At 44.8% G+C, this 12,885-nt stretch overlaps 1 protein-coding gene across 7 annotated transcripts in view; it reads right to left on the minus strand.

Annotated features, from left to right (window-relative positions):
- Positions 1-2,901: 2,901 nt before the first annotated feature.
- The window catches only part of ERCC5 (ERCC excision repair 5, endonuclease), a 76,790-nt gene continuing 66,806 nt past the window's right edge, over positions 2,902-12,885 (minus strand). For 5 of the 7 annotated variants that reach the window (XM_085888723.1, XM_085888725.1, XM_085888724.1 and 2 more), the window contains 6 exons: positions 8,084-8,203; positions 7,363-7,576; positions 7,002-7,146; positions 5,861-6,057; positions 4,568-4,650; positions 2,902-3,524 (listed from right to left, as the gene is read on the minus strand). In XM_085888723.1, the coding sequence (XP_085744849.1) occupies positions 3,051-3,524; positions 4,568-4,650; positions 5,861-6,057; positions 7,002-7,146; positions 7,363-7,576; positions 8,084-8,203 (1,233 nt within the window). In that variant the 3' untranslated portion in view covers positions 2,902-3,050. Of the gene's footprint in view, positions 3,525-4,567; positions 4,657-4,881; positions 5,096-5,262; positions 6,058-7,001; positions 7,147-7,362; positions 7,577-8,083; positions 8,204-12,885 lie in introns of those variants that run through there. The other 2 variants (XM_085888727.1, XR_015060166.1) reach the window with 2 other exon arrangements.

Consider the following 12,885-nt stretch of genomic DNA (forward strand, 5'->3'; position numbering starts at 1 on the left):
CAGCTGTTTTGAAGACCTGGAGGGAAGAGTGGGATTGAAGAGTGTGTGGGAGTTTGCTCCAAAGGTGGGGAAAAAAAGAAGAATGAAGGTGAGCAGCGATTCTTGATTTTGGTAGTTTAACCAGAAGGGGGTTGCTGGCGGACCTTGTTCGCCCTACAGAGATATGGGGGGACAGGTCGCAGTCAGAGCAGGGGGGACGAGGCCGGAGAGGAGACGGTAGAAAACGGAAAGACAACTGACCTGCCTGTGGTGAGAGAGTGAGAGACCAAATGTCTCGGCCTCATCGCAGGAGATACCAATGATCCTAAATGTCTTGGTTTCCACGGCATGAAGCCGAGAAAGGTAAGAGGCAGGAGCACCAGCCCAGGGCAGAGAGCAGTACTCCATCAGGTTGTGGATGAAAGTTTTGTATGTGGTCAGGAGCTTAGGTGTGTTAAGGAAGGACTTTACACGACAGAGGATGCCCAGTTGGCGACTGGCTTTGGAGGCCGGCTTGGAAATGTGGCTTTCCAAGGAAAGATCATGGCAGATAGTGGGACCCAGAAGCTTAAATGAAAGGAATTCAAGAGGATTGTTGAGAAAATAGCTGGGGGGGGGGGTCCAGGTGATCCTTTCGGAGAATGGGTGAGTGTGTGAGATTTTCAGGATTGAAAGACATGTTCCAAGTGCTGGACCACCTTGTGATTTTATCATGCAAAGAGTGAGGAGGATTCTTTCTGCTTGCCGATCTGAGGAATGTCAGAGGGTGGAGTCATCAGCAAAGAGATAAAGAAGATTTTTCAGTCAGAAAGATCATTGATGAAAACCAAAAAAAGCACAGGGCACATGATATGTCTTGGGAGATGGTTGTGATCTCATGTCTGGCATTGAGGACCTCTATCCTTTGTTGGGAAAGCAGGAGCAGCAAGTCCAGGGTAGTGACCTGGTCCGAATCCAAATTGATGATCGGAAATCAGGCCATTTGAGAAGAGGAAGGATGTAATGTCGGAAGTGATGATGGATTTCATAACCTTGCTGATGTATGGGAGAAGGCTGATTGGTCTGGAGTTGTGGGGATCTGTTTTTGCACCTTTTTTATGCAGAGCAGTAATGTTTGCTGATTTCCAAGCAGATGACAGATTACCTTGACCAAATGAGAGGGTGAATAGAACAGAGAGAGGGTGAGCAAGAGCAGCAGAGCAAGTTTTTAGGACACGTGGGCTGATACCATCTGGGCTGGTTGCAGAATCTCAGTCGAGGTTTGACAGCAAGCTCTCTACCCTGTCGGGAGAAAAGGACACAGAGTCCAAGAACAGCATTACCATTGTGTGACTGGGTCAGGTGCGTACAGAAAGCGATGGGTTTGGGACACAAGATTTAGAAGCAAACACCAAGTTTAGACATTCAGCCTTTTTGCGTGCTGTGTCAGCTGTGCAGCCATTTGAGGTAAGGGAGGGATGGAAGGGGAACATACACCAGAAACACTCTGAACTGGAAATGCATTCGGTGGAGCGCATACCTCCGCCACGTAATGCCTGATCCACGAGAACACAATCGGGCCTAATACATTTTTTAAATATCATGCTTTATATCGTTTTTGGCCCAATCTCTCAATGGTGAAGAATCACTTCAGAAATTAAATAATTCTCGGATTTAGATCCGGATTCAGATCTTCACCAAAATTAAATCGATTTGTCGTGGTCTCACACTCAACCTGTCCACCAAGTCTCATCCAAATCCGTCCACAACGTTTTGAGATATTGTGCCATATATTAGTTTGGCCCTATCTCTCACTGGTGAAGAATTGCTTCAAAAATTCTCGGAGGCAGATCCAGATTCGGATCCTCACCAAAATCTAATCAGTTCGTCCTTGTCACACACCCAACCTGCCCACCAAATTTCATCCGAATCCATGCACAACTTTTTGAGATAACCTGCACACAGACAAACAAACAGAGAGGGGTGAAAACATAACCTCCTTCACCTTCGGTGGCAGAGGTAACTCGTTGTCACCAGGATTTGGAACAGGGAGACAGGTTTGAGAGTTCAGATTTGAGATTATAAAGATAACGATTTTAAAGTGATTCTTAATAATTGAGAGAGGGCCAAACCAGATATATAGCATGATATTTCAAAGCATTGACAGGTTTATGACAAAACATGGTTGATAAGTTTGGGAGGTGACAAGCGGATTCGATTTTGGTTAAGGTCTGGATGCAGATCTGGTCTATCAGTGGGATACAAAACGTAAATCGTTCACAGCCTGGTGGAGGGATGCGCTCAACAGAGTGCAGTTCTGTTTAATGCATAGAATGGTGTCCCTGGAAAGGTAGTGGCAGCAGAATGAGTATACAAGATTAAATTGGAATTAGATAGCTACCTCAAGGCATTGTAGAGAGGAATACAGGGATGTTAGCAGGACTTGTGGGTCGCTTGAGTATGGATGAGCGATTGATTCTGGGTTTAGTGCACCACAGGCATGATGGGCCGAATTGCCTCGTCTTGCACTAAAGTTTCTTGTACATTCTTATACGTGGAGGGGGTTTGAAATACCCCTACGTTGCTTCTGTTATAACTCTCCTATTTTATACTCTCAAGTAAAGTACCCTGGCCCTGTCACTGTCTATCCTAGTAAAATAAAAACTAATCTGCATCAATTATGTCAATACATTTCATCACCTGAAACATTTCCATCAGATCCTTGAGGTAATCTTTACCATCTGCAAGGGGAGGGGGTGAGATCCTCAGGACCCTCAATGGGTGGGGGCGAGGGGGGGATCCTTAGGACCCACAAGGGTGGGGGGGGAGCTCTTCAGAGGACCTGCAAGGATGGGGGAGGGGTGGGGGGGATCACCAGGACTCACAAGGGGTTTGTTATGCTGAAGGGTCCTCAAGGACAAAAATGTTATGAATTACAAATCATTTAATTTTACACAACCTCTTTATTCTTGTGCAAGCGAAACTCTGCAACAAAAAAACTCGACAACACACCATTAAATGGCCAATGGTTAGTCAATTGACCGTTCTTTGGGTCCTTAAAAACTTTACACCAAGACTTTCCAAACTTGCCATTAGGATTTCTTGCTTGAGGCTTGGCCACGGCCACGCTTCCTATGACCACGTCGTGAAAATACGGGCCGAGCAGACACACGGAGACCATGTGGAACGAAGTCCCGATCGGAGGCGTCATCACTGCTGCTATCACTGCTCATCATGTTGTGACAGTATTTATTAGTGGTGTTATACCTCTCTGCCTTCCTCTTCTTTCCCCAATTCTTCTTTTCTTCAATTAAGGCTTCTGATGGAGGACTATGCCTCGAATCATCTTCCACGAAACCATGGCTCAGAAACCCACCAGAGACAGCACCAACTTGGTTTGACTGCTGGTTTCCTGAGGGAGGGTTGGTGTCAGGCCTTGGTTCGGAGGCTGAGCACTCCATCTTTTGTTTCATTCCCAGGACAGCTTTGCTTAGCCTTTTGCTCCAAATTATCGTTTCTTGAGGTTGGTCCACTGAGATGAACGAATCCATCAGAGTTTGCTTCTTCTGTGCACACACAATTAAGAACAAACAAAACAAAAAACATTCATCAAAGAAATGGCATTCTCAGATGATGCATGGGGTTTATAGAAAATTATACGAAGAAAAGATACAATCATAAAAGACAAGGCAAACATATATTTTTTAAATATACAAGTACATATAATTAGCAAGAACGTAAAATATATTTGCCTCCGCCACCAAAAGTGAACAGAGGTTATTTTCACCGTTGTTTGTCTGTGTCTGTGAGTGGGATATCCAAAAATTGTGGACGGATTTGAACAAAACTTGGTTGACAGGTTGGGTGTGACAAGGACTAATTGATTTGAATTTGGTGAAGAAACGAATCCGGATACGAGAATATTTTTTAATAACTTGTGATTCTTTATCATTGAGAGATGAGGCCAAAAATGACATACAGCATGATGCAGTATTTCAAATAGTTGTGGACGAGTTGTGACAAAACTTGGAATTGGTTAGGTGACGAGAACAAGTGGATTAGATTTTGGTTGAAGTCCGGATCTAGATCCGGCTTATCAGTGGGATAAAAAAGGAAACTGGTCAGCCTGGTGGAGGTATGCGCTCTACCGAGTACCGTTCTAGTTTTATATCGTTATACTTGTTTTCTGCCATGCCTTTAAACGTGAACATCTCCTCTCAGGTAGAGCTTTTTGAACACCCTTCATACAAACTACAAAGCAAGTTAGCAAACTTTGTACATCAAACTAAGTCTATGCTTTTATATATCGTGTGTACTGTAGTGAACCAGACTTGGTGATGTAATGATTAGAGCATCTGCTCTGAGTCTGGGAGGTTGGTGGTTCAAACCCCAGTCAAGTCATACCAAAGACTTTATTTGAAAATGAGGTCAGACCTTGCTTGACAGCATTTAAAAGCATATAATCACAGACAAATGCTACTGGGAAGGCAATGGCAAACCACCTAGTATATCCCTTACCAATAAACTGCTTTGGCAGCACCAACACTCTGTAAAGCGTATGGTACATCAATTCAAACAGTGTAGTGAGGTAAGTTGCACAGTTCCTCACCTGCTCTTTGGACATCTGCTGTAGTACCGGTCGCAGCTGTTCATCTGTCTTGGAGAAGTTCCAGCCGAACCGACGTAGACAAAATGTGCGTGAAGTTAAAGTGAAAAATACACGGCAGACAGTGGTGCTACTCAATATGAACATCGTTACAGAAATCAGGATATCTCCACGACAAGGTAATGTGTTGTTGCTTCATTTGGAAATATTTTTCAACCAAATATCAAAAGCTTAATACTTATCAACAAACAAGAATGCAATGTTCAGAGTTCTGAAATTTTAACTTCCTGGTTACATCTGCATGTTTCCCCCCCCCCCCCCCAGCTTTGATAACCCCCAATCATTTGAAATGCAAATACCTAAGGTCAACCTTTTATAAAGGCAGGTCACAATGCACAAGTACCCTGGCTGAATTCCAAATACCTTCCTTGAAAGCTGCTTCGGCAGCACCCTGTGATAGTGTGGCAACCTATCCAGTTTGAATTCTCGATGATGGAAATGCTCAGGACCAGTCATGGACAGTCTCTCCACCTTGTGGCACAAGATACAATAATAATACCACCAAAATTAATGGACCTTCTAAGGTTTTGCTGAAATGTATGGCAAGTTGTGTCACAAGGGTATACTACAACCCAGTGGTGGGTTGAACTCCTGAGTAATGCTATTATTAGAGAAGGAATGATCATGAACAAGTCTACCTTGATATACAGAAGGTAGTCTGCAATAGCCAAAGCGATGGTGGCAGTTTCTGTGGTGGTGCAGCATTTGGATGCTGCTGCCCGTAATATGCATACTTTAAATGTAGATCTGCAACTATAAGCAGTGGAGACGGCCTGCAATCCAATAGGTTGTAGATATACCAAGCATGTATGTCGTTAGTCAGTCGAGGTGCTATTTTTGACGAAGTCTCCACAACTTGATGAGAGATGCGCTTCCAATTCTTCGCTTCTTTCTTCCTCGTCCTGACAATGGCCACTTCAGAAAAAGCTCAGCAAAACAGAAACAGCAAAAACTTTGAGATGTTCAAAAACTCAATGTAATTTCAGCAAATGCTCATGAACACATCGATGTGACCATGTTGGTTGGTTAAGATCTGATAATGCAAATGGGAAACTCAGTAAGATCTGATTTTAATGTTTGATGACTGAACCACGATAAGAAGTAATGTATCACCAATTATTATGGCACTCTCCAAAGTCTTGGAATCAGGAAGTATGCAAAGAAGAGTGAGTGGCTCTTCACTTAATACTGTGTAAGAACATCTAAATGACAGATCATTGCTATAATGATGAGGATATTCCTTGATTTGTGAAGGCAAAGGTGAGCCCCATGTGAAAGAGCCCTGCCTGGTGTCCACAGCTGGCTCCAGGTAGGCCTGAGCCACGGCCGCTTCCGGAAAACCAGGAGGGAACTCAATGTCCACAAGTTTTCTTCGCACTCGGCTCGGATGCACCACAATTCCACCTGTTTTCCGTGCCGTCTCCCACCACTCTCTGCAAACAGCGCATGCCGACAAGGGTATGGGTCCACGTTGCAGCCAGAGTCGATATAAACTGGTACCAAAGTGTCTGGCTCTATAATTTCAAAAGAAAACTGGGTATCTACCAAGTGGTCTTCAACAGTGTGATGCACGGTTCGCAAAAACTTAGGCGCCATATATCCAAAGGGAGAATACAGGGTTTTTCTTTTACTTTTCTTTTTTAATATACAATGTCAAGGCTCGCATAAGAAACAACACACAGAACGCATAACAAGGGGATCAGGAGACAAGAGGGACGGGAGAGGGAAGCACAAAACAGTGGGGAAGACACACGAGGAGATCTGTGGAAGGGACAGAGGTGGGGTGTGGTACACGGGAGGTTAACCAGATGGACACTACAGGGACTTTCAGGGAGAAAAGTATGGAATATGAAGGAGGTGGATTTGGTGTGGATTAACAGAGGTAGAAAAGATCATGGTTTTGAATGGGGGAAGATAAGAGATGGTGGTGAACAACTGCTTTGAAGACCTGGAGGGAAGAGTGGGATTGAAGAGAGTGTGGGAGTTTGTTCCAAAGGTGGGGAAAAAAAACAGAGGAATGAAGTGAGCAGGGATTCTTGATTTTGGTAGTTTAACCAGAAGGGGGTCGCTGGCAGACCTTGAGCGCCCTTGTGGAAATATGGACTTGAGCCAGAACACCTTGGTACCAAGCGGTTTAAAGCAAAGTAATTTAAATTGAGATATCTAAAGCGAAACAGGGATTACAGAGGAGCAATGCACGCCTTGCACCAGGCCTCAAGCCTGCCCTACAATGGAGAGTTGGATAGAGGGATAGAAAAGGGAAGAGGAGGTTTGGAGGGGATAGTTAGGCAAAGAGAAGAAAGGTTCTGCCATTTTTAGTACATAATGCAGGATGTCTATCTCGAGCATGGATGGTGGTAAAGCTGGAAGTCCTCACTTCAGACACAAAAAGGGCTCTTTTCCTGGTTCACTGAACTCATTGAGAATTTCCACAGCAAGAATGCACCCGACTCCTGGGACACCATTCGTGTAGTCGCTGCCAAGCAGGTAGGCTAAGTTCACCAGCTGCCTTCTGTCCAATCCTACAGCATGAACACAGCAAGGTGGGAAATGCAAATCTGACTTCTCAAACAACCAATGAAAGGGTGTGATACAACACTAACGGCAAATCGATTTATCTACCCGGCTTTAGAGCAATCAAACTGCTTCTTGTGACCAAATTATATTTGGACTGATCAATCAATGGCTACCCTCAGCCATATGCAAGTCCCTTGCTTAAACTCCAAGCAAGGCCTCACCAAGCATCCTGTGGATTTCTGTGGCCTGGTACAGCTGGACATCGTGAGTGCTACTAAAGAAGTGTCTGTAAACATATCTGCCTCCAAACAGCCAGATGTCGCTGTCATCTGTGATGGTGCCATGCGTCTTATCACCAAGATCTAGGGCAGCACATTGAGCCTCGGCCTCCCCAGGTGCCTCCACATAGGGTAGGCCAAACAATCGAAGGAGATCCTGAGGGAGGAAAATAATAATCACAATACATCAATAGGACCCAAGAGGTTAATGATGATATGTACCATACTCTTTACAGAGCGTTGGTGCTGCCGAAGCAGTTTCTTGGCAAGTGTTGCACTAGGTTGTTTGCCATTGCCTTCCCAGAAGTCAGTCAGGGCAGGAATTTTGAATTTGGCCAGGGTGCCAATAATAACTCACCCAATCTTTGCAAAGGATGACATCTTTCGTGTCCACCAACTAATGCTGGCAGAAAAGATACCCAGCTTAACATTTTTCCGAGGGATGCACATGCATTTATCAGACATTTATCCGAGGGATGCCTCACCCTGTCTTCAAAACACCAGGATGACAGTTTATAGCTGGGCTGAGATTTAAATCCAGGCTGGACAGGTCAGAGGTGAATGTGTGCACTTCTAGGCAATCCTGCCAGTGCACCAGAGGTTCCCAGGACTTAAAATAAACCGCACATCAAGGTTAGTTCAGCATGATGTCTGTATGGCACACCTGGCACTCGAGTTGCATCTGCTGAGTGACTGTGGCGGCACGACGATGCTGATCACTCTGCTGCTTCTGTATCTCTTGACCTTCTAACTGCAGCTTTTCTTGCAGCCTGGGGAATTCTTCCTGTCATAAAGAACTCATAATAACAATCAAATAGAGTACGATGTTGACCTATTATCGCAGACATTGTGGGTTCAAACCTGACTTAAAGGAACACTCCAAGCATTTTACAAAGGATTTAATTAAATCATCCACGTTTCAAAACATACATATAAAAACAAGTGAATCGATATAATGACAACTTTGAGTAGTTTGCACGGACTTTCTGGGTCATTATAGGGCACTACTTTTGCTGATGGCTCTGTGCATCGTTGAAGGCCACGTCTGTTAACGATAAAGATCAGTAGCCTACGTCGTTAAAGTGTTCATTGTATTCCAGCACCGCAATGCATTGCCATTGGCCGTTATAATAACATGGATGACCGGACGAGAAGCAAAACGAAAAACATTACTGTCTATTCTTTGCTGCTTTAACATCCGGATTGGTGGAAGAAATAGTTGCAGAACGTGAGACTCGCTCAAGTTCCTCAGATACTTGATACGAGATGTCTTTGCTCAGATAATTTTGAACCCGATTGCTTTGAAAGACTTTAAAAAAACGGAATGCTAGAACTTAAACTGAGAAATTTACTGAAACCAGATGCTGTGCCCCCCACCCCCCCCATAGAGAGTTCTTTCAAACGTCAGAGAGGATGTTGGTATAGTATCGTCATGAAGAGTTGAAAATCGAGATCAGGCATTGGTTAGTTTATGGTTATGCTGTATTGTCAAAATAATCCACCACATATCCCTATGTATTTCTATTACACAATGTAAAAATTTACAACAAGAGAATAACCATGCGATTCTGCAGGAAAGAGAATGGAATTTTTAATGCATTTGTTTGGACTTGAAGAAAATCTGTTCATCATGGACAGTTATGGATACTGATATGCATCCTGTACATCACAGATGGTAAGTATACTGAACATAACGTACGGTATATACTCATACTAGCAGGGATACCCGTGCTCCGCACAGGAATCCCGTGGATGACGGCGGGTCTGAAGGAGTATATGTCACGGTTAATTGTAAAATTGTAGAGGCTGCCACCATTATTTTTTTTCATCACCACTATAATATTATATTTTCCCCACCATGTTTTATATGCACAAGACGAGTTCAAAAATGTTAAGATTTATTGCCGCATCAGATTAAAAAAAACCATAATGCCTCAACAATGTGAGGCTGGTTTCATGTCATCATTTGCGACTTAATTAATTCTCATTCTCTAGCAAATTCCGTTGGTCCCATGTCAATCGGCTGAACTTGAAAAATTAACGTTACGCAATCAGGTGATGACGTCATAATTCGGAAACCGGGAAGTCGGAAGTCATTGTCTTTAATTGACTGTCGCATTATTTTTCATTCCATTGCAAATGGTGTTGGCCCCATGTCAATCGGCTGAACTTGAAAAATTAACGTTACAAAATCAGGTGATGACGTCATAATTCGGAAACCGCAAGTAGGAAGTACAATTCTTTTACATCGGGACACTCCCGGGTACATGTTCTGTCAGCATGTGAAGTTTGGTGAGGATCAGTCAGGTACTTTTCGCGTGCATAGGTCACAGACAAACACACAGACACACTTTCAACTATATATATATATATATATATATATATATATATATATATATATATATATATATGTATATATATATATATATATATATATATATATATATATATATATATATATATATATATATGTATATATACCTGCATGTGTCCTGTACATAACGGATGGTGTGCATACCTGTACGTATTGTTATGGTTTCCACCACGCCGGCGTGCGAGCGACCGCTTTTAACTAATCGCGGCCACGCGCCCACTGGACGTGGCAATCCTAGTCGCAGCTTTAGGATAAACACCAAAATCCAGCTACGGGTGTGTTTTTAATCACACCGTAAATCAGCAACTATTCTGTCCACGCGCGACAGGGTCCAATCGCCGAATTGTCGATTTACCTAAGTATGCGTGTTGACAGAAATGCCAGGGATTTACACCTCAACGGGACTTGCTTGGAAACAAGCCGCTTAAGCAGCTCGCTCCGTTTGCGATTTGCCGAGCGGTGTATTATCGCGAGGCCCCGTTAGACCCGATTATCTTTTCGGCTATTAAAAAGCCAGCTAATATTCCGTACGTAATAATGGCAGTCAATGACAGGAAAGGACGCAATGAACAGGTGAACATTTAAGCAAGGACATTTATTTACACACGCATGCAGTCAAGGCAATGAATGCAATGGGGGTAAGGGACAGGACACGAGCAAACAAACACCTACAGCCGTTTGTCCATTTATTATGTACACAATTACTTAACAGTTCTACTTATGGACATGGCGCCACAACTTTCATACAAAGAAAACCCCAGGAAAGGAAAGGGCAGAACTGGACCCGTAGGCCTTTAATGTTCGCGGAGCTGTGGAGACCACAAGAGCTCCGAGAGGCCGTGCTGGTTTCCTGCCACCCTCGTGGTGACTCTCTGGGGGACCCTCGACGTTTCGCCGTAAACACGGCAGCTCGGTTGGTCCAAGCCCCGCCGCGCGGCCTGGTGGATCGGCCTAGCCGATGACGCCTCGGAGGAACGGACGGGCCTTGCTCTCTTTTACGAGTTGATGCTCTTTTAAAAGCCCGCCCGCTCCTCAGCGTTGCTCGGACCATCTCGGGGCCGGCTGGCGACTTCTCTCCGGCTGTGTCCACTGACCCACGGTTCGGCACCGTACTGCCGGCTTGGCTGCGCTCCGGGCTTCGCTGCGCTCCGATGACCCCGACTGCCCTCCACTGGACTCGAACCTTGACAGACTGCTCACACACTTCTCGGCGAACCCAGACCGACTCCAGGCAAAACTCCAGGCAAGAACTCCTCTCTTGGCATTCCAGCGCGCCTTTTTATGGGGTCGGTGGGAGGTGAGTTTGATCCCCCACCTTTGACCTCTCACCCCCCGCTGGCTCCGCCCCTTTTGGTATTTTGATCCGATCTCGTCGCGAAACGCGGAGAGAGCGGACGTGGCAGATATGATCTCCACCACGCGGACGTTGTGGAAATCATTGGCTCCCGCCCCAACGAGGGAGTCCCTGCGTCTGTCGTGGAGACGCCGCTCAGGATCCGCCGTGGCTGGCGAAAAGATGGCGGCGCAATGGAGATGAAGGTGAGGTGATGTTGTTAGTTTGTGGAGATTTTGTTGAGGAGATGGTGAGGAGATGTCGTGGTTGGCACTGTGGTGGGGATGGTGTGGTTGTTGAGATGCGGTTGTGGTTGTTGAAGTAGTGGTTGTTGAAATGCGGTTGTTCCAAAATAAAGATAGCAAAAGAATAATGGCTGACTCAAAGATCACAGCCCAGTTACACGAATAAATCCCTTTAGACATCGGTGGGGAAATCTAATCTGAACACACACTTATCGACATAACTGATCTCTGGGAAGCCTGAATGGTGTTCTGTGAATTTCCACAACCGTAACAGTATACTGTAGATAATGGAAGGTATCGATACCTGTATCTATATTGTACATAATGGAAGTTGTGAAGCAAATCATCTTTATTCAGGTCAAAGACTCTAAAATATTTAGCGGGTGTACATTTTACTCACTTTTTCAGTCTGGGGTTTTCCTGAGGTCCAAGAACCCTGACGTCATGCAAAGCAAAACCAGCCATTTCAAAAACATCCTTGTTCAGACCAACAATCTGGAATGCTCCGTTCTCAGTCATTTAACTTTCATCGTTAGATTGGTTCAGTGAGATCAGAGCAGGAAGCTCATGCATGGCAGCAGATGAAGTATGGTACTGTGCAAAAAGTTTGGGTTATTTTCACTTTTGTGGTGCTATACCCATGAAACATTTGCGTGAAGTTAGAAGTGTACAATATACAGGCAGTGGAGAAACAAATGGAAACACCAATGTAAAGTCACTTAATGGGGTGTTAAGCCACCACGTGTGGCCAGTGCGGCCTGTATGCGCTGTGGCATAGAGTTCACCAGCATCCGAAATTCTGCAGAAGGGATGCGGCACCATTCTTCCACAAAGTCAATCAACTCACACCTGGTTGATCGAGGTGGAAAATGCTGTCTCAGGCGTTGCTGCAGAATATCCCATCATTGTTCGATTCGGTTGAGATATGGTGACTGAGAAGGCCATGACATATGGACCTCAGTGTCATGCTCATCAAACCACTGGGCAACCACACATGCTCTGTGGATGGGGGCATTGTCATCCTGGATGACACCTCCCAGCAGGCAAGAAATCCTGCAACATGGGGTGAAGATGATCACTCTTCCATTAAGAAGCGATTGGCATTGACCTTGCTTTCCAAGGGAATGACTGCACCCAAACCATGCCAGGAAAATGCACCCCACAACATTGCATAATCCACAGAACCCTTCACTGTTGGAACCATGCACTCAGGGTTGTCAAGTTATTTTGGTTGGTGCCACATTTGCACTCGTCCGTTTGTCAAGAACATGGTGAAGGATGATTCAACTGACCATATCACATTTCTCCACTGCTCGGTAGTCCATTGCCTGTGCTCTTTGCACCACTGGACACACAAACGTGAATTGCCAGGTGTGATAAGTGGTTTGTGCACTGCAACCTGACTAAGGTATCCCGCACTGTAGAGTTTTCGGTGGACCGTTTTTTTATGAAACTGGCTGCTCACGCCCAAGGTTGAAATTTGCAGTCAATTGATCTGCAGTTGCTCGTCTGCT

Source organism: Eptatretus burgeri, chromosome 7 (genome assembly GCF_056783735.1).
Source record: "Eptatretus burgeri isolate ZD-2024b chromosome 7, Ebu_testis_v1, whole genome shotgun sequence".
Lineage (NCBI taxonomy): Eukaryota > Metazoa > Chordata > Myxini > Myxiniformes > Myxinidae > Eptatretus > Eptatretus burgeri.